The sequence below is a fragment of the Cryptomeria japonica genome, chromosome 4 (genome assembly GCF_030272615.1).
Source record: "Cryptomeria japonica chromosome 4, Sugi_1.0, whole genome shotgun sequence".
In the NCBI taxonomy this organism is placed as follows: domain Eukaryota; kingdom Viridiplantae; phylum Streptophyta; class Pinopsida; order Cupressales; family Cupressaceae; genus Cryptomeria; species Cryptomeria japonica.
This window is the reverse complement of record NC_081408.1, coordinates 384,792,438-384,811,799: the sequence shown is the minus strand read 5'-3', so window position 1 is coordinate 384,811,799 and position 19,362 is coordinate 384,792,438. Positions and strand designations below refer to the sequence as shown.

Sequence of the window (19,362 nt, the reverse complement as noted above, 5' to 3'; positions counted from 1 at the left end):
CATTTTTGAAAATTCAAAAATGAGGACAACGAATACTGATATTTTCTACTATAATATTTCTTACTCTATATAATACTTTTTCTGCATATTTTCTACTATAATATTTTTTTCTCTATATAATACTGTAAGAGAAGTAGACGTTATGATGAGTTTTCTGATTGGATGTGACTACCCGCAAGCAACCATATGTGGCTAACAAAAAATAATATTTAAAACAGCAGTGAATACATAACACAAATTTGATTGCTCAATATGAAATTTTATATACTTCTATTCATAATAGACACAAGCCGACAAGTACAAAACATAATACTGAAATCTTCAAACAAGTTAAGGATACTTTCAATAGAATACTCATGCAAAATCATGAACAAAGTAATTAAAAACTAGGACAACCATAAAGTGCCTCATTAAGTGGAAGAAATTCGCCCATCAAATAGGACACATACAAGATAAAGATTTTGTGCAAAATCGCCCACATTTAATCCGTATGATGGATAGTACTTGTGTGAAGGGGGGGCATACTATGCCCTTAACCTATAGCATGCATGGGGATATTTCTAACCAACTTCTAGCTAGCATATATCTTAATTAAGTTATATGAACATTTATATATTCTTATATAGATAGTTAAGTTGGCTTGGGTGGCATCCATGGCAAAAATATGGCATGTATAGGAGTTGGTAGCTAGTTTAATATCATCATATTGTGAATTATGTTCTTTTTGAGGACTTTTGGAGGTTCGCCCCCTTGGAGTGGCTTATCATTCCCAAGTATTTGTACCATATTTCCAATTATAATTTCCTCTTCTGCAAGTTATTTCATTACATAACTACTTAGGGCACAAAGGAAGTACCTGCCATAGTAATTATCTGTCTAAGTACTCCTTAATATGCTATAATGCCCCACAACAGAAAATGGTAATGATATGCTACAATTTTATGTAATTCATCCAGTAAAGAAATATGTCAGAAAGAAATACCTTATTTGTGTCCGCTATCATGTAAAATTGTGATTCAAACTGAGTATCATAAATGCGGTTATTAAGTAGTGGCACGTGTGCTGATACATCGCTTTCCTCAGCCAAAGTAAACTTGTATCTATTGAAAATCAAAAGCATTTAAAAACTCAATATTCTGACCCACAAGCATAGTTATTCAATGACTCACACTATGAAATAAAATATGACCCAGAGGGATGATTATATCTCACGTCAATGTCAACCCATAGATTTGTGCCCCAGAAGGCAATTTGTCCAATGTTGTAGGAAGGGGAAAAAGAACTGATTCAACAGGCCGATATGGAACTCTAACCTGCACAAGGAGATTTGTATCATCTTAAACCTTAATGTTAAAAAAGTCTTCGATATAAAATAAAATAATGTGTCAAAATGAACTAATGTTTTTTCTATACTTTTGTCAAAGTTGCAGCAGGAGTAAGCATCTCAGTCGATAATAAGGCCTTCACATCAATCTTTGTTGGTGCCTCAGAACTAGAAAGAAGAATCTCTTCTTTATTTCCCATAATTCCGTGGAATTCAATCTTCAAGTAAAATTGAAATAGAAGATAACATTAGCCATTAAAGTAGTATCAGTTGTTTAACAGACCAAACAGGATTAGAGACAAGAAAAACATTAATCAGAGACAATGTGAATATGTTTAATGAACAATCATAGAAAAGTGCTCCACTTGACATGTGATATGCAAGAGGAAAAAAAGAATTAAGGCACACAGATTGACAGAAAACTTAATCTAAATTAAAGTAATTGTACAGAACAAGAATGAATACAAAAAAATATTTCATCCTCCCTTGAAGGATTACAACTTGATGTAAAGCCTGATCTAAATTAGGCTGACCGTGCAGAACAAGAATCGATATGAAAATATACTTTCACCCTACATATCTATAATGCATTATTACTCTACACTAGCCTTGAAATATGGAAATTCAATACACAAGATATCATATTTTAGCTCCACGTATCTTTGTTAACTTCCTCTCATTACCATATTAAAATCTGAGAGTCCAGATATTATACAGCAAAAATTGTAAGTAAAACTGGTGTTGAAGTCCAGGAACATGGGTTCAAATAATGTTGTGTGTGTTCCCTGCGTAAATGCAGCTTGTGTTAATACAGAAGAGGAACCAATTGCAATGTGCATAAATCCTAGATCATTTTAAATTTTAATAGCATAGATACCCTGGAAACAAGCCCTCATAGCTAAAGAAGTTTATGTTAGACAGTGCACTATATATATTTTATTTTGTCGGAAGCATTTTTCTATTTCACCTTACAAACGGCAGACAAGGACTGTGGTCAACCTGGCACAAAAGTATAATTCTTAAAATAGTTTGTGACAACTCTTGCAGTCATTCCCATAACACAGAAGCCCAAACAGATCTTATAATCACCACTAGTACCCACAAACAAACCAGGGGCCAAAGTGAATGCTTGTGGTCATCTATATTACAACAGATTTCTCTATGGCAGGTCAACCAAATAAGACAAAACAATAATGAGAACTGTGTTAATATTTACAAGAACTCAACATCTTCTATCAACACAATTACTCAAACTTTTCCATTAAAATGATAATGGTGGCAACATCAATGCTCTTTAATGTCTTTTATCCCGCACCTTGAAATATCGCCTGCTCTTGAACCAGATTGAATCACATATTAGAAGGCCAAACAATTCTGTTGACTTTCTATGCTACAGATTTGCCTCTGCCTTGCAAAGACCTGGAAACTTCTCTTTAAGTATCCTGCCTCACTTCAGGGCATCCATTTCTGATAGAATTTAAAGGAATATCTATGTTACCCCGAGTTTCCAGGACGGGGATGGCAGGAGAAGGGGGTACGCATTTCAGGGACGGTGATTTTTTTTGCCAATTTTGGGGACTGCAAAGGGGACGGCTACATAAAAATAGGGAAATTTAAAATATTCATATGAAAACATGGCTAAAGCATGCACATATACATTATAGAACCTTAATTATAAGAACTAGTAGAGTTCTTATGCCAAATTTGTGTTAAATTGAAAATCAAAGTCAAATTGCTTATAAAATTCATTGTCAAAATTCACTGTCAATATGCAGAATTTATGGGGACATCCCCTAGGAGTCCCTTGTCTCTAATGACGTCCCCGGGACGGAGACGCCTGAAAAAAAAAAACGACGACGCGTCCCCGGGTAACGTAGGAATATTGGTGAAATCTTGATATCCATTGATCGACTGTGAACTATGTTTTATACAGCAGAAACAGTTGATAACTGCAGCAACCACCTAACTGTCAACTATTCGCTGACAATCCACCCCTTAATACATTGTTCCTACAAATGTAACCCTGAAACAACTGACTTAACTTCACCTTGCCAAGGGACCCCCCCCCCGCTTAAGTCTTACATCACAAAACTTGTTGATTACATAAAAGGAATACACATTTTTTAGAAAATCTCTTTTTGAAGATACAAATCCTAAATCAAGTGAAACTCCATCAAGCAGCCTTGTGACCCTCGTAAAGATGTAGCTCCAAGCTGATTTCCCGAGTTCTCAATCCCAAATTACCAAATCATAGACATTGAATTATTCGTTAACAATCTATATTGAGCTCCACACACATAGGGCTACATCATGTTGTCTCTAACCCTCGCAAGGGTTTTAATTCTCAATCACAATCTCATGAATTCTCAGGGCAACAATCCATATTGAGTTCAACACCAAACCTCTTACCTATTTTCAAAAAACAAACTTTGCAATGTATGCATTCTTCATATCTATCAAAACCAAGAAGAAAGCTCAAGGAAAACAAGAAATTAAAGTCAAAAACGTTTCTCATGCAAAGCACCATCTCAAAACAAGAAGCTAACTTGAGATGATGGAAATTCCTCCATCCTCCGGTGCCACCAACCTCTAGTGTAACCCTGTTACAGTTATCCATTTGATGCCTTTGATGATTCTTTCTTAGGTGTAGCAAAGATAGCCTTGAAAGTCCAAGCATAATTGTTTGAAGATCCATTGAAACCTTCAAAGGTCCTATCAAGTGCAGCATAGATGGCTTTGAAATATCCCAGACTCGGATAATGCTTCAAATCTGATTTGGGTTTTCGTTTTTTCTCATGTTTTGTTTCATCATAATGTAATATTGCGACCATGCAAACATGCAGATTGAACATGCAAGATGAACAATATAGATTTTCAAGGAAATCAATCAATGAAATACAGAGAATTTAAATAAGCCAATGGTATTCTTTTGTTATAGAAATGTATTGCTGTTTACAAACACATGTTGTTACAAATCAGAAAATCCCTATTTCCATCAAGTAACACATACCTGGAATGCCTCCATACATAAAATAACAAACCCTCTGAAAATATGCAAGATAGATCATCAAATATCCATGAAAACTGATCAATGATGTACAACTGTGAATCTTGAAATAAATTCACCAAGTGGGCTGATCTGGGTTTGCGTCCAAAAAGCCAAAACCTCTAGGGTTTTCGTCATTTGGTTTCCTGAACCTGCAAGCTAAAGCTCTCAAGCTCTCAAGGAAAAGTTTCTTTGAAAATAACAACTCAAGAATGAATCCTCATTTCTCTTTTTCCTCCTTTTATGATGCTTTTCCTTTTCGAAAGTAATACTTTATTTTATTTCTTCTTTTTTTTACTTTTCCCTCCAAAAGTGACTTTACTTTATAATAGTCATTGACATTATCATAAAGTCACTTCATAAAATAAAATATGACCAACTGATAATTAATTAAATATAAATAATCCCAAGGACATAGGACTATTTAGCATTTAATTAATTAATTTATTCCCTTCATCAATCTAATTAGCCCATGGGAATAAAATAGGCTAATAATCTCCTCTACGTAATTACTCGGAGAAAGGGGACATTACAGTACTCCCATCCCAAGATTGCTTGCTTGTCTTCAAGCAATCACTTGTATCAAATCTGCATTAAGCTCAACCAATACTTGGATCCCAAAGGACCTCGGTATGTCTTCCCATGTGGATCTTCTTCAAGCTTCCGCTGCTCCACTTTGATATAAACATCATCATGCCAAAGCTATGAAGCAACTCATCATGATCCCAACGAAGTAGTGCACCAAACATGCCAATGCTAGGATCCCAAATCAGCATGCTCTCACACCAACGAAAAGTGGAGGAATAGATGTCTCTTATCATGCCAGCAATGCCAAATGTCCATCAAAATCTGAATGAGCTCCCATGGATGTGAAAAATTATAATTACAAGTGCACAATCAATCATTTCAATCCACCATATGCTGCAGGAAATCCCACTCAAAATGAAGCAGCAAGTACCTCTAATGACAAAGGATGATGGAATCTCATCACTTTACCAAACTCCAAGAAAGAAAGAATGATCCCAATCTTTCCAAATCCTCCAACCAGCTGCTGTCCTAAAGGACAAAACTTAAGTCTTTGTGATCAATAGTCTGAAACAACCATCTATCACCATTGTGAAAACACTAACCCAATCAACTATGGCTGAAAATTCCACACTTAGAAATGTAGAACAGCCCTCTATCCTTGTGATGTAACTCAAAACCCAAAGGTTCGAACATGAAGTGCTACTATCCTCTACATGCTCCATGTCTTCTTCATTTACCAAATATGCTCCCCAAGTGCGATCAAGGAATGATATTGTTATGAAACAAAGTCATAATGTCAAACCTTGCATGCAATGTGGTTCTTCAATTCTTATCACATGTTCTTGCATAACAATAAGATGAATGAAACCATGTAAAGATGGGAGATGGCTGATCATCAACATGAGACTCACCTTTATTTTGTATCTTCCAAGTTTGCCTTCATAGATACTATCATAGGCTGTTGTCCCAAGGTGTGTGACATACTAAAAACTCCTCTCAAGAGCTGTCAAACTTCCTACCTCAAGGCTGCTGTTATAAATCAGACCAACAACTAAAGTAAAGGCAATGACGTCTGTATACCCATGCATGAGAAAGAAACCCATCTCATATGCCTTACCAATCAAGTGAACGTGTCTCCATAGACTCCAATATAGCCCAAAAACTGATGTAGACGAAGATAAATCTGAAAATGCAATATACAACCATGTAGGACAGCCACGTGTCAACCATGAATCCATGAAAATTATGTCACAACCCAACCAATAACCAGCTGCATAAACATATGAAATAGGTGACAAATCCATAGTTGTATTGTAGTTGTCTCCATTAATACCCAAAGTCAAATCATGAGTGGTTGACCCACTAAACACATCACCCATTAAATCATGATACACCTCAATGAAATTATCAACATCAACTGAAAACTCAGAATTTTGGATGTTTGAGAGCTCTTGCTTCTCATCGTCCGGGCAGTCGTGTGAATCACAATCATGTGTAAGATGAAGCTTGGCTTGATAAGTCATCAACTTGGCATTTCTTGCCTTCACCAACCAACTCACTTTCATTCTTTTGGATTGATTAAATGTGACTGTTCCAAAGTTTACAGATTCAGTCCTCTCATAGGATGCATTATCACAAATATTATGTCTAACCTTTGCATCTTGTACACCATTAATTGGAGAGTCAATAGCACTTACTTTTTCATGAGTATAGGCAGCTAATTCATGAGTATAAAGAGATATAGTGCTACTGTCCTTAATCAGAGATTTAGGACTGATTGTATCTTTTCTTTCGGTGCCTTTGAAGTCTTTAATGCTGGAGTACACTTGCATACACTTGGCAACCCTATCTTGTAGCATTTCATGTCTTGAAGCTATGCCATCATCATATTCCATCAAGGTAATAACATCACAAATTGATTGATGCCCTTCTTCAACTGCTGGTATAAAATCAGATTGTTGGCAAATTGCGGTTTCAACCTTTACCTCATACTTATCTATCCACCCATGAATGTCTACCATGCTACACTTCTTGTCACCACTATCCTTATTGGATTTGTGCCCATGTGACATCACAAGATTGCTGTCCCAACTCAAAAGAACAAAACCTTTCCAAGGTGTCTTCATTGCTCTTTCTTGTATCTTTTTTGAGGGAAGATTGTTCCTCCATGAGTGCTGGCCTATGAGGAGTCTCCTGCTGCAATAACATAAATTCCTAGCTGCTAAAGCTGATCTATTTTTCATTACTATACTCATCAACGAGCTTCCCAGGTCAAAGTTCGTTGCGATCGTTATACTTTAGAACAAACTGACCGTGACGGAAGTTCGTCCGCCACAGATGTTTACTGTGCCAATGCTTTCGTCGACGTTGGGCCACCTCCGTCGCCCACTGTGCCATCATTCATTGTTCATCCAGCCAGGTGAGGTTCATAAGACGGGCATTCAGACTCTCCTCATCTCCAAGTTGGTTGTCTACTACAATTCACAGGCTTGGTACGGTGTATTCTGCCGGCACCACGGCCTCTTGGCCGTACATGAGCTAGAAGAGTGTGTGACCTGTGGTCACTTTGTATGTTGTACAATATGCCCATAGTATGTTCCTCGCAATCCTCCTGTTCCACTCCACATGAATTATAAATGATGGATACCAGCACTTTATTCGTTGCCTCCACCTAAGCATTTGCCCGTGGGTAGTACGGGCTTGACAGATGCTGAAAGATTTTAAACTCCACCATCATTGTACAAATGATTTGATTAACGAAGCGAACTCCCCGATCACTTGTGATCTGGATGGGGATCCCAAACCTAGTTACAATTTGCTTGTACAAGAACCTTGTCATACTTACGGCAGCAATGTCCGAGAGAGCTCTAGCTTCCACCCACTTCGTCAGGTATTACGTGGCTACAACAATGTACCAACACTTGTGCATATTGCTCACTTTCAAGGGTCCCACAAAATCCAAACCCCAGCTTTCGAAGAGTTCCTGCAACTGAGAAGGGAACCGATGCATAAAATCTCGTTTAAGTGGTTTCCCCGTCCGCTGACATGTATCACATCCCACAACCCATTCTTGTGCATCTTTATACAAGGTTGGCCACCACAACTCTGCCAATAATACCTTTCATGAGGTACTATCAGGCCCCATGTGGCCTCCCGCCAATCCATCATGAGCTTCTTTTAGTGCACTCGGAATTTCCTCCTCCATCACACATCTGCGCAAGATCTGGTTAGGTCCCATCTTGTACAGTAGGCCATTGATCAGCTGGAAGGTTTTGCTCTTTAGTGCCAACTTACGTCGCTCCCCTGGCGGCATGTCCCATGCAAATGTTGAAGCGAACAGATACTCCCCGATATTCACATACCATGGAGGTAAAGCTGCTATTTGAAACAAATGGGCATCTGGGAAGTCTTCATTCACCCCTTCCGCAGGTTCACCAGACTTGATCCTTGACAACTGGTCGGCGATGGCGTGACTCTTCCCCAGTCGTACTATAATAGTGAAGGCGAACTCCTGAAGTAGTAACAGCCATCGGCTTACCCGTCCTTGGATTATTGGCTTATTCACCAAATACATCAAGGCCTCATGGTCCATATAAAAGGTGAATGGTGTCGCGAGGAGATAATGGCGAAACTTCTATGCGGAGTACACCATTCGAAGTGCCTCCTCTTCGTCGCCGTGCTATAGTTCCATTCGGCCTTGGAAAGTAGTCGTCTAGTGAAGAAAATGGGATGATCTAATCCCTGTACGCCTACCTGTGCCAAGGTGGCATCGATGGCAAAATTGGAGGCGTCCATGTGAACATGGAACTCTTTGTCCCAATCAGGGTATGATAGGATTGGTGCACTCACCAATAGGGATTTTAACTCCTTGAAGGCTTCTTCTTGCTCCGTTCCCCACTTGAACGGTTCTCCCTTTCTCATGAGCTTGTCCAAGGGACATGACACTTGTGCAAAACTCTTGATAAACCTCCTATAGTAGTCGACATGTCCGAGGAAGGATTTCACTCTCGTGACATCCACCGGACTTTCCATGTTCACAATAACCCCTACCTTGTCAGGGTCCGTCTTCAACCCTTCCTTGCACACATTGTGGCCTAGTAGCTTGCCTTGTGGTACCATGAGTCGGCATTTCTTGGGATTGAGGGATAGTCAGGCCTGCCGACACCTCTCCATGCACTCCCCAAGTGCCTTCAGGTGGGTTTCCTGAGCACTGTAGATCAACCAATCATCCAGGAACGCTTTGAAACTGCCGACAGACATCCTATCAAAAATGTGCAATATGATCTGCTAGAAGGTGGTTGGAGCGTTACGTAAGCCGAAGGGCATCGGATTGTATGCATATACTTCGTCCTCCACTATGATTGTTGTTTTCAGCTTGTCTTCCTCTGCAATGCTAATCTAGTTATATCTAGAAAATCCGTCCAAAAATAAGTACATCTCGTGGCCCGCCACCTCTTCCAAAATGCTGTCAGTGAACAGAATTAGGAAGGGATCTTTAATTGTTATAGCATTTAGGCAACGAAAATCCACACATATCCTGATCTGATTTGCTTCTTTCTTCAGAGAGACAACGATTGGCGAGACCCAGTCGCTAGTTTCAACCTTAAAGATGATGCCAGCCTCCAGCATCTTCTCAATTTCTTCATTCACCTTTGCTGCATAATTCTTATTCATTCGGTACGGCCTTCTCCGTACGGGTTGGGCCCCCGATACGAGGGGTATTTGATGTATGCACAATTCTGGGGGTATTTCCTTCAAGTCCTTGTACGTCCATGCGAAAACATCTTTGTATTCCAAAAATATTTTGAACGTTGTTGCTTTCAATACGGGGTTCCAGTCATCCCCGACAAGGATCACCTTTGGATTGTAGCCTCTCCCCAAATTGACCTTCTTCACGTTAGATTCCTCATGTTTAATAACTTTATCCCATTCAAACCGATGAGTAGGTGTATCATCCACCCGGGCTACACCTTCATGGTACTCCCCGTACTCTGGAGGGAAAGTTTTATTCTCCGTACCATCACCTAACTCCTCAATCTCACATATCTGTAGCATGTGGCAATCAGGGTAAAACACTTCGTAGTCTTCCATCTGCCAATGGAAGAGCCCGGCCAAAGAGCTAGTTTCATCCTACGAGCATCCCTCCAACTCTAATACCCCTTCATCATTGAGTTCCATCTTTTCCCTGCCATCTTGTGAGCCCCATTCCCAATTATGTGAGTCATCTGAGTCAAAATCAAATGATGCCAGTTCCTCACTTACCCCCTGGTTTCGCAGGTCAATCACATACTTGCGGCCTTCGTTCTAGATGGAGAATGTATTTCTCTTCCAATTGTGATTTTCCTTGGCCATAATCAGCCAACCCCTTCCAAGGAGAGTGTCGTAAGCTTTTCTCTCCAATGGGATGACCACAAAGTCAAGAAAGAAATGTTGTGTGCCAACAACAACCTTTTGTGCCATGAGCATTCCAAGGGGCTTGATGTCGTGTTGGTCTGCACCGATGTCGTGTTGGTCTGCACCGACAAGGTGGAATGTTGGTGGCCAGAGGGTTGGTTTGCCCAGACCCCTCCATTTCTCCTCTGGCAGTACGTTCACCATGAAGCCGCCATCCATGATTGTGTTCGTCAACTTTTGTCCCATTATCTCCATTTCCACCACGATCGGCATCCGACCGATACTCACAGTGAGCAACATGGGGTTTGTGGCAAACGTGCCAGATGGTTCTGTCATGGGGTCTGTGCCAGATGGTTTTGTTGCCATCTGATGGTGTTCCTGGTCGATGGTGTTGTCACCAACCACATTTGTAAGAGCCATCCTCAATTATGGCATTGTTTGTAGAAGATTAGATACCCATACAGGTACGGTGGCTCGCAACATCTGTTTGATTATGGTTTTCCGAACCCTGATCGAAGTGGAGTACTGGCAGCGATATGTGAAGCCCGTCGTTCCTCTGCCATCGCCCATTCAACATCAACCTTTACCTCCTGGAGCCTTTCTTTCTCCGTATGGGGATTAAGGATACACAGCTTTTTTTCTCTGCAATCTTGTAATTGCCAGTACCTCCTCATCTGGCTCCTTGACGTCCAACATATTCACCCCTTTCTGTTTTGGGCAGTCAGTGTCCTCATGGTTCTCAGGGCTGCACCACTTGCACAGCAAACTTCCATTATTGTTCCCACTCTGACACTACCGAGCAAAGTGGCCCCATTCATTACATTTGCGGCATTGAATCATAGGTCACCCTTTCGCATCGTACTGGATTTTACTTCTTGGCCTGTTAGTATTGGATCGATTATTCCCTCGCCAATTCTTGCGATATCCCCCTAGTGAAGCATCGAAGTTTGTTGGCAGTTTGGGTGGTGTGGCTAGCAGAGTGGTTTGCTCGGGTTGGGTGAAGAGCACTTGTGTGCTCCGTGTTTTTAGATTGTACAAGCATTCCTTGATGGAATTTTCCCAGCACCTAACAGATGTCGCAAAAAGATTTATGTGGGCATGTTCCCTTAGTAAGACCTTCTGTCTTGCAATCAGTACACCAGAGTTCTTTACCCTCTTTGCCATTCTCCTTGTCAGCTTTCAACTCCCTCATATCATCCACATCATGTCCCTATGGAGGGCCTGTACGATCTTGGACTTGCCATCACTATCTTCATCCGTACAGTCATCGTCGCTGGCCCTCCTCTTCCATTTTGATGTTTTGCTTTCACTCTCAATATCCATTGCTCTGTTGTAGGCCTCCTCATATGATGATGGAGGGACCACCTTCATCTTTCTTCTCAAGGACGGTACGAGTCCCTCCACAAACCATCTTTTCTTCAACCCATCGACCGGCTAATTCTCCATCTTGTTTAGCAACTCCTTCAGCCTACGGTTGTAGGCCCGGACACTTTCACTTTTGCCTTGCTTAGTACTATAGATTTTTGCCACAATCTCATTATCATCCCTCAAGAGTTTGAAATCCTCCTGGAAGGCCTTCTTCAAAGCATTCCAACTTGTTTTGAGTTGGGCATCAAGGTCCATATACCAGTCAATCGCGATCCCCTAGAGAGTGGCTGGGAACGCTTTCAACCAGTAATCTTGGTCATCTTGGTCATTCGCCTCCCATATGGTTACACATGTTTTGCAGTGTCATACGGAATCCTCCGACCTGTCACCCATGAATCTCGAGAGCTTTTGTTTTTCCGTGTTCTGCAACATTGTCTTTGCCTTGGAGGTGTTATGCGGTGGCGGTGCCTAGAAGGTACTGTGTGCGGCCTGAAGGGTACTATGTACGGCCTGGAAGGCACTGTGTGTGTTCGACCAGAATAGACCGTTCTACTCTTCACGTTTTGGTGCCTCTCTTGCACTCCCGCACACGTGCGAGCTTTCTACGCGTCTTTTGCACCTTGGTCACCTTCGCTTTTGTGCTTTCTCCTTCTTGGGGTCTTTGACTCCAACCCTCCTATTTTTGATTGCTCCACCAGAGACAAGTTCCCAATTCTGTACAGAGTGGTTTCAAAAATATCGGAACCCTCCCCCTCAAGGTCCCATACTACTACTTCATCAAGTTCGGATTGCTCGGACGGATCGCTCTCAGACTGAATTCTAGATTCTTCACTCGACGTCGAGTGAGCGGCCTGGTTGGCGAGATCTTCCTCCACTACTCCTGGAAGTGGTAGGTTCTTCGCAACCTCTACCAACTAGTTCCACATACACGGTTTTTGCCTCTCCCGACTACGAGTCCAACTCAAACTCCAACTCTTGCTCTCTCTTTCCGGACTCTCCAAGCCTTTAGCAATTTCCCTCAGCCGATGTCTCTGTTCACTTTGTTCTCTGATACGTAGGGATCTCCATACCGACTCGTCGCCTACCTCTATGTTGGTACCAGTATGTCGTCAGTCTTTGTTTGGACGCAAGGGCATTAATTGCCAGGGGTATGGCATCTGCTCGTATCCCTCTCTTCCTCTTCCCTACGGCTCCGTTCTTCGTACCGCTACAGGATTTGCTATCGACGATGTTCACGGCTAGCTTCTTCTCTCTGCTCTTGCCATTTGATGAGGTTTCGTGCCAACAACCTCGGCAGACTCCCAAGGAGATCAAATACGGCAGGATTGACCATGATTTTGCCACATACCATGCCTTGAGAGACCGCTCTCTCCCGAGCTTCCCTTTGCACATATTGGGTGCCCAAAACTTCCCACAAGTCCACCAGATCTTCCATCAGTTGATCCCCCGTGCTTCCGCTTGCGTAACTTCTTCGTGTGTATCACTATCAATAACAATCAATTGTTGATCAAATGGTCAGCCCATTAGTGGTTACCGCCTGCCACCATATTGATCTCCAAAATTCGTATCGGCAACGGCACCAAAATGTTTACTCCCTACGATGAGTATGAGCTTTAAGTTCTCGGAATAAACAGAGAGTTGCAACATACACAGAACATATAAACGGAGAATTCAAATGCACTCAGAACATAATTCAAATCACACAAAGTGGTAGAAGATATGTCTTTTATTTTATTCCAGAACTTTAGTACATGATCATTCCTACCTGGGTTCCCTTACATGGCAATATATATAATATTTAGCGGTTGGCTGAGGTACCAACCGTCATAAGTAACACTAACTCCTACGGGAACCCATACATAACAAAATATTATTAAAAGCATAACCAAAATGTATTATTTTGTTTTCCACCTAACAAAATCCAACATCCATGAATCCTGTAGGCAATGACACACTAGACTGCAAACTCTCCAATGGAATCCCTTTATTTTTTGCCTCCCCTTCCATAAGCAATATAGTCACCTCAATCTTCTCAACTGGAGTTATTTTTTCACAACCTTTCACCCCTTGTCAACCTATCCACAAAAGATGGCAATGAACTTTCATTTAGTAGCCCCTATATTCTTTTTTGCACATATGGCAATGCCATACTATACTCCCCCCTACATTTTTTTCTTATTTTTATCAACTCTTGATGCAAATTGTAATAGAGGTTTCTTGGGGTTAAATGGGCCGTTTGCATAGGTTTTGAGGAGTTCAAACATACATTCAAATGAGTTTGAATCTGTAAATCCTACTACACTCCCATTCCTTGAAGAACCCCTAATAGCTGCCATACTTCTATAAGATCTAGGTCTACTTTTTTACATCTGAAATTCAACCTCCTCACCATCACTACTCTCATTGCTACTCATAAAAAAAAATTGTAAGAATTTCAAAGAGAGTTTGCAAATTCAAATAAATAAATAAATAAACTCATAATGCCCCCTCTAACCATTGAAAATTTTCAAAAAAACTTTTAAAACATGCTAAACAAATTGCAAAAACAAATGTAAGATGAAGAACTTACCTCTAATGTAGTAGATTTGATGCCCAAATCTCCACTTTGAACTGTTGTTCTCTCCTTGACCACTTGCTTCTCTTCTCTTGCTGATGTTCAACAAAAGTTTGCAAATGTAAAATGACGGAGTTTTTTCCTTTTTTGTTGTTTTGATAGGTAAATTTTGTGTAAAGGGGTGCTGCTCTTCAACACAAGTTTGCAAATGTTAAAATAGAGTTTTTTCTTTTCTGTTGTTTTGATAGGCGAAATAAGTTTAGGTTTTGTTTAAAAGGAAGGATGGGAGGTCCTTGTGGGCCTGCCCACCCCAATTATTCATTTTAAAATGTGGATTTATTAATTAAAAAACTCATCCCACATGTTGTTGGGTTGTACAGTACGGCCAACCATCCCTGAGACAATCAAGGGACATCTGAGCATCCCTTGGCCGTCTTAGGATGGCTAGCCATTCTCTAACGTTGTTCAAAATGAAATGTTTCTGATTTACGGCATGAAAAGGGGATGGGAGGGGACATTTCTTGGACGTCCCCTATAGGAAATGGGCCTTCTAGGGGTAGGGGATGCATCACCCGGGAGCATAGTATTTTTCTCCTTAGGAGGTTTGTGCTTGTGGCCAGATTTCTACAAGCGGAACAAAAACCCCAATGATTGCCTAACGGACAAAAGCCTGAAAGTCTGAAGCTAAGAATGAAATCCCTCTACCATCATCAGTGTGGTTCTATCCAAGGATCAACATTTAGCTACAAAGGATTTCGAGATAGGACGAAAACCCTGGTTTCATTTGGTGCTGAAAATATTCAATAGGTGGATTGAATGGGAGTTTATATATATACTGAAGGCACCTAGGGTGTCATACTATTTTGGAAAGAGGATGATTTCTGTCTGCAGGCTTAAAGCCTTGCACACAAATCAAAGTCTAATGGCTAAAGCAATTACACACACACACATCAAACTGAAGTTGGGCTCGCTGCACGTTCTCAACAAATGCTCTCAGTTTCAACATGAGTTCACCTAGGTTCCTCCAAGATGAACCCACAGGCTGAAAACCATCAAAAAGACATATCCCCACCCACACCAAACTAGTATTCAGCCCCAGAGTGGATTGAACCAGGATCCAGAGGTCTGCAGGTATGAACCAGTAACATAGGATTTAACATGCAAGCAAATCTAAGGTATCAAGGTTATAAGTAGGCAAAGATCAGAATTGCTGCCTTTGGTTTTGCATCACTGCTGCCTATCATAGACTGGTTCACAGCGATCAGGAAAAAATTGAAAACATGATAAGGAAGATGAATCAAGGAAATTATCGGTAACAAAAACACATAGGTCAAACATGCACTTGGATGGTCAAACCCATATCTGCAAGATTGAACTGAGCCAAAACTGCACCTGTGATTGTGATCCCCAACCATTGAAAACCAGAAACTGAAAGAAACAGTCATCCTTTCTACTTCCAACTTTGGGAGTATCTCCCCAGGAACTCAGGGAGATCTTCAGCACCACCGGCAACCACATATAAGGGTAGACAATGTATTTAGATACATTAGAGGCAAGACAGAATATTGATCAAAATGAAAGAAGAATTCAGTTGTTCATAGTTGTAATTGGAGACTTGACAATCCGGTATGCAACCAACTGGGAAGACAGGCAGATTGTATCCCCAGCATCTCATTGTACTAGCCAACTTTATAATAATTTTATGGTACATGTGCAGTAGCCACCACCAAAACTGGTCTTTCCTCTTAGAGGTTTTTACAAGGTAAAATTTATGAGTTTATTGTCTAGACTCTTTTGTTTGCAATATGTTACCGACTTTTCGACAACAAGCATCTCTCTTTAATAGTGTCATTTGTTGAAGCAAGTAGAATAGCAAATAAATTATGTCTCATAATTCTATTTTCATTTGAAAGTTTAAGTATCAGACTATCACAGGAAACAGCATAGCACAAAGGACTCTAATCAGTCCAAGAATTCCCTAAAAAGCTACAAGGAGAAAGAGAATGCACCTGGAAATGCTCTCTGTACTTTTTCTTTTTTAATCAAAAACAAAAGAAATTAAACTGATTAATTAAACAAGAAATTAATCAAATCTCAATAAGGTATACTACTGAGATGAATTCCTCTCAACAGACATACCTCCAAATCTACAATTGTTGTCATAATTCTACTCTCAGTAGAACAGTAAATAAAGGATTTTTCTCATTATTCTACTTTCATTTGAGAGTTTAAGTGTCAGACTATGACAGGAAACAGGATACGCCAAAGATTCTAATAAGTCCAAGCATTCCCAAAATTGCTTCTAGGAGAAAGACAATACATCTGCAAATGCTCTCTGTGCTTTCTCTTTTAATTAAAAACAATGCATCTGGAAATGCACTCTGTGCTTTTTTTAAAATCAAAAACAAACAAAAAAAAACCGATTGATTACAAAAGAACTAAATTATATCTTAATAAGGTATAATACGGAGATAATTTCCTTTCAATAGGCATACCTCCAAATCTACAATTGTTGTCATGTGACTGCCATTTCCGCTGGACCAGAACTCAGCTATAGTAATTTCTATAGTTCGACTGCTTTCAACTCGAAAAGTGAAGCTTTTCAATGATGGAGAAGTAAATGTCACAAAACTTCCCCATTGAATGGGTCGACATTTAGGACAAATCTGGAAATGTGTAAATGAAAACGTCAACAATACAGTTAGACGAGGAATACAAAATTTCCTCCTAAAAGGGCAATCCTTGGGTGCCAATAATGATGTCAAACCTGAACAGTATTAACATAAAACTTGCGAGGAGTGTCAAAACCAGAAGCCCGCATGGTAGCCTCTATCCAGGTAGAGCCAATAGGAACTTCAATAAATCTTCGCTCAATGTGGCCTGTTATTACAATAATAGAGATGTATCAATATGACATAACTTTTTTGCATAACTTAAGCACAGAGCATTCACATAGACACAATATTTATAAATTGAACTTCCACAAAGTAGTCAAGTAAATGCAATGTTTATAAATTGACTTGCACATAAAATTATATCAAAAATATCCAAGTGGTTCCTATGGATGTTATTAAGGAGATTAAATAACATCCCTGATTGAGATTACTCAACCTCCTCCATCTTAGCAACAACTTACAACTTAGATTGTTAATTCTGTGAGACTTTACCCGTGATTTTTAGTTATCTCTAAGATATCTTCAATTACTGATCATTACACTAACGACATTTTTTCACTTGTATCAATAATAACTACAAGGCAAGAGTACCAACTTAGCATACAAGTACCTATATGCATTTGCCAACATGGGATCTGCATCCTCTAGACTCTTTCTCCACTGACAAATCTTTTATAGAATGAAATGCCTTACAATTCACCCTTGTGTCACAATTATTACCAATGTGGAGATGAGCCCAATTACAACTCTCTCATACATTTATGTTAAGCAGTGAACACTTTCATAGGCCCTTTTTGTTAAATTTATTATTTATGTGGAATTTGATTTATACGTTTTTTATTCATCTCCAAGATTACTTCAATGAGCCTCTTTACACTAATGACATGTTTTCTAATTTAAATTAGTAATAATTACCAAGCTTACCAAGGGCCATGTCCATGGGCCTATTTGAACCCTCCACATTTCCGGGAGGGCCCGAGGACAGAGGGACGCTTCGGGGATGTCCCCGAGCCATCCCCTTTGAGCAAAAATTTGAAAGAAACATCCCTAATCACAAGGGATGCCCAACCTCGCGTCAAAGGCATCCGCTCGTCCAGAGGTCAGCAGGGGACATTTGTGATGTCCCCTGACTATCTTGGGGACAACCGAATGTCCCCAACATGAAGCTCAATGTTTTAAAAAAAATCATTTTTTTACTTTCTAAGTAGGGCCCCTCGTTCCAGCTCACCCTAGAGGAGGAATAGAGTTTCATTTTGTTTCATTTCAAAATTGCTGTGTGACAAAAAAAGACGAGCAGCAGGGTCTGAAGGGAGAACTTCTTTTGAGAAGGGACAGAAGGAGCTAGCTACAAAAGAGATTGAATCTAGGGCAATGAGACTGCAATTTTTTCAAAGAGGTAAATCATTTATCCCTTTATTTTATGTTTTTCAATTTATTTTCAAAGCTTGAAGCATGAAATGTCAAATTTTTTTTATTTATTTTTTTTTTGCACTTCAGTTTAAAGTTGCATTCAATCTCAAAAAAAAAACACGAGCAGCAGTGAGATGGTAGTAGTGGTGACAATAAAGTGGAAGAAATTGAAGTAAATACAAGTGTTGAGGGTGGTAGTGGACAGCAACTAAATCCATTTAAGTGCGCACTTCAAAAACCTTAGAAAGATATGCAAAGGGCCCTAATAACAAAAAAAAAAGAACTCCTCCAATATTTTACACCTGTGGATAAAAAAGGAAAAAAAAATTAAGGGCGAGTAGGGTGTGGCCTTGTCACATCTGCAAGAAAGACTTTAGAGTCAGCTACACAGGGGTACAGACTCATTTCTACGTGTTACAGGCCACGGAGTAAAAGTTTGTACATAAATAAAAGAACATGAGAAGATAGAGTGACAGATTGCACATGGAGGCAGAAATGAGGCCTCAAGGGGTGACAATGCCGGCACATTCTTTTGCAAGTGCACAATCATCAATGCCTATGCCATCCACGGTTGGTACTTGGTAGTAGTGAAGCTGCCACAACAGGAAAGAGGAAGATTAGTGGTGGTGAGAAGCCAAAGACAATTGAAGCTATGTTTAATGTGCAAGCATGAGATGCAACAAAGTCTTCCATTTCCAAATTCATTTTTGTTCATGCCATCCCATTTCATATGGCCTATTCCTCTTATTTCAAACAAATGATCAAAGATGTAGCCTCTATGGATCCCTCATTCGTACCCTGTAGAGATCATAAGCTATGCACTACCCTCCTAGACAATGACTATTCCAAGGTTAATTTGCTAACGGAGGATATGAGGCAAACTTGGATCAAGACAGGTTGTTGTATTGTGATGGATGGGTGGACTGATATTAGACATTGGCCACTCATCAATTTCATAGTCTCATGCCTTGTTGGCTCCTATTTTTTTAGAGTCGTGGATTGCTTAGGGAAGCGTATAGACACAAACTTCATGTTTAGCCTTTTGAGAGATGCCATAGACGAG

At 40.1% G+C, this 19,362-nt stretch overlaps 1 protein-coding gene across 1 annotated transcript in view; it reads right to left on the bottom strand.

The window, feature by feature from the left end:
• The window catches only part of LOC131074641 (tripeptidyl-peptidase 2), a 284,234-nt gene that overhangs the window by 144,817 nt on the left and 120,055 nt on the right, over positions 1-19,362 (bottom strand). Inside the window, exons 18-22 of the mRNA XM_058011296.2 lie at positions 16,982-17,094; positions 16,710-16,880; positions 1,414-1,542; positions 1,213-1,313; positions 983-1,100 (exon numbers count right to left, since the gene is read on the bottom strand). Of these exons, the coding sequence (XP_057867279.2) occupies positions 983-1,100; positions 1,213-1,313; positions 1,414-1,542; positions 16,710-16,880; positions 16,982-17,094 (632 nt within the window). The remainder of the gene's footprint in view (positions 1-982; positions 1,101-1,212; positions 1,314-1,413; positions 1,543-16,709; positions 16,881-16,981; positions 17,095-19,362) is intronic.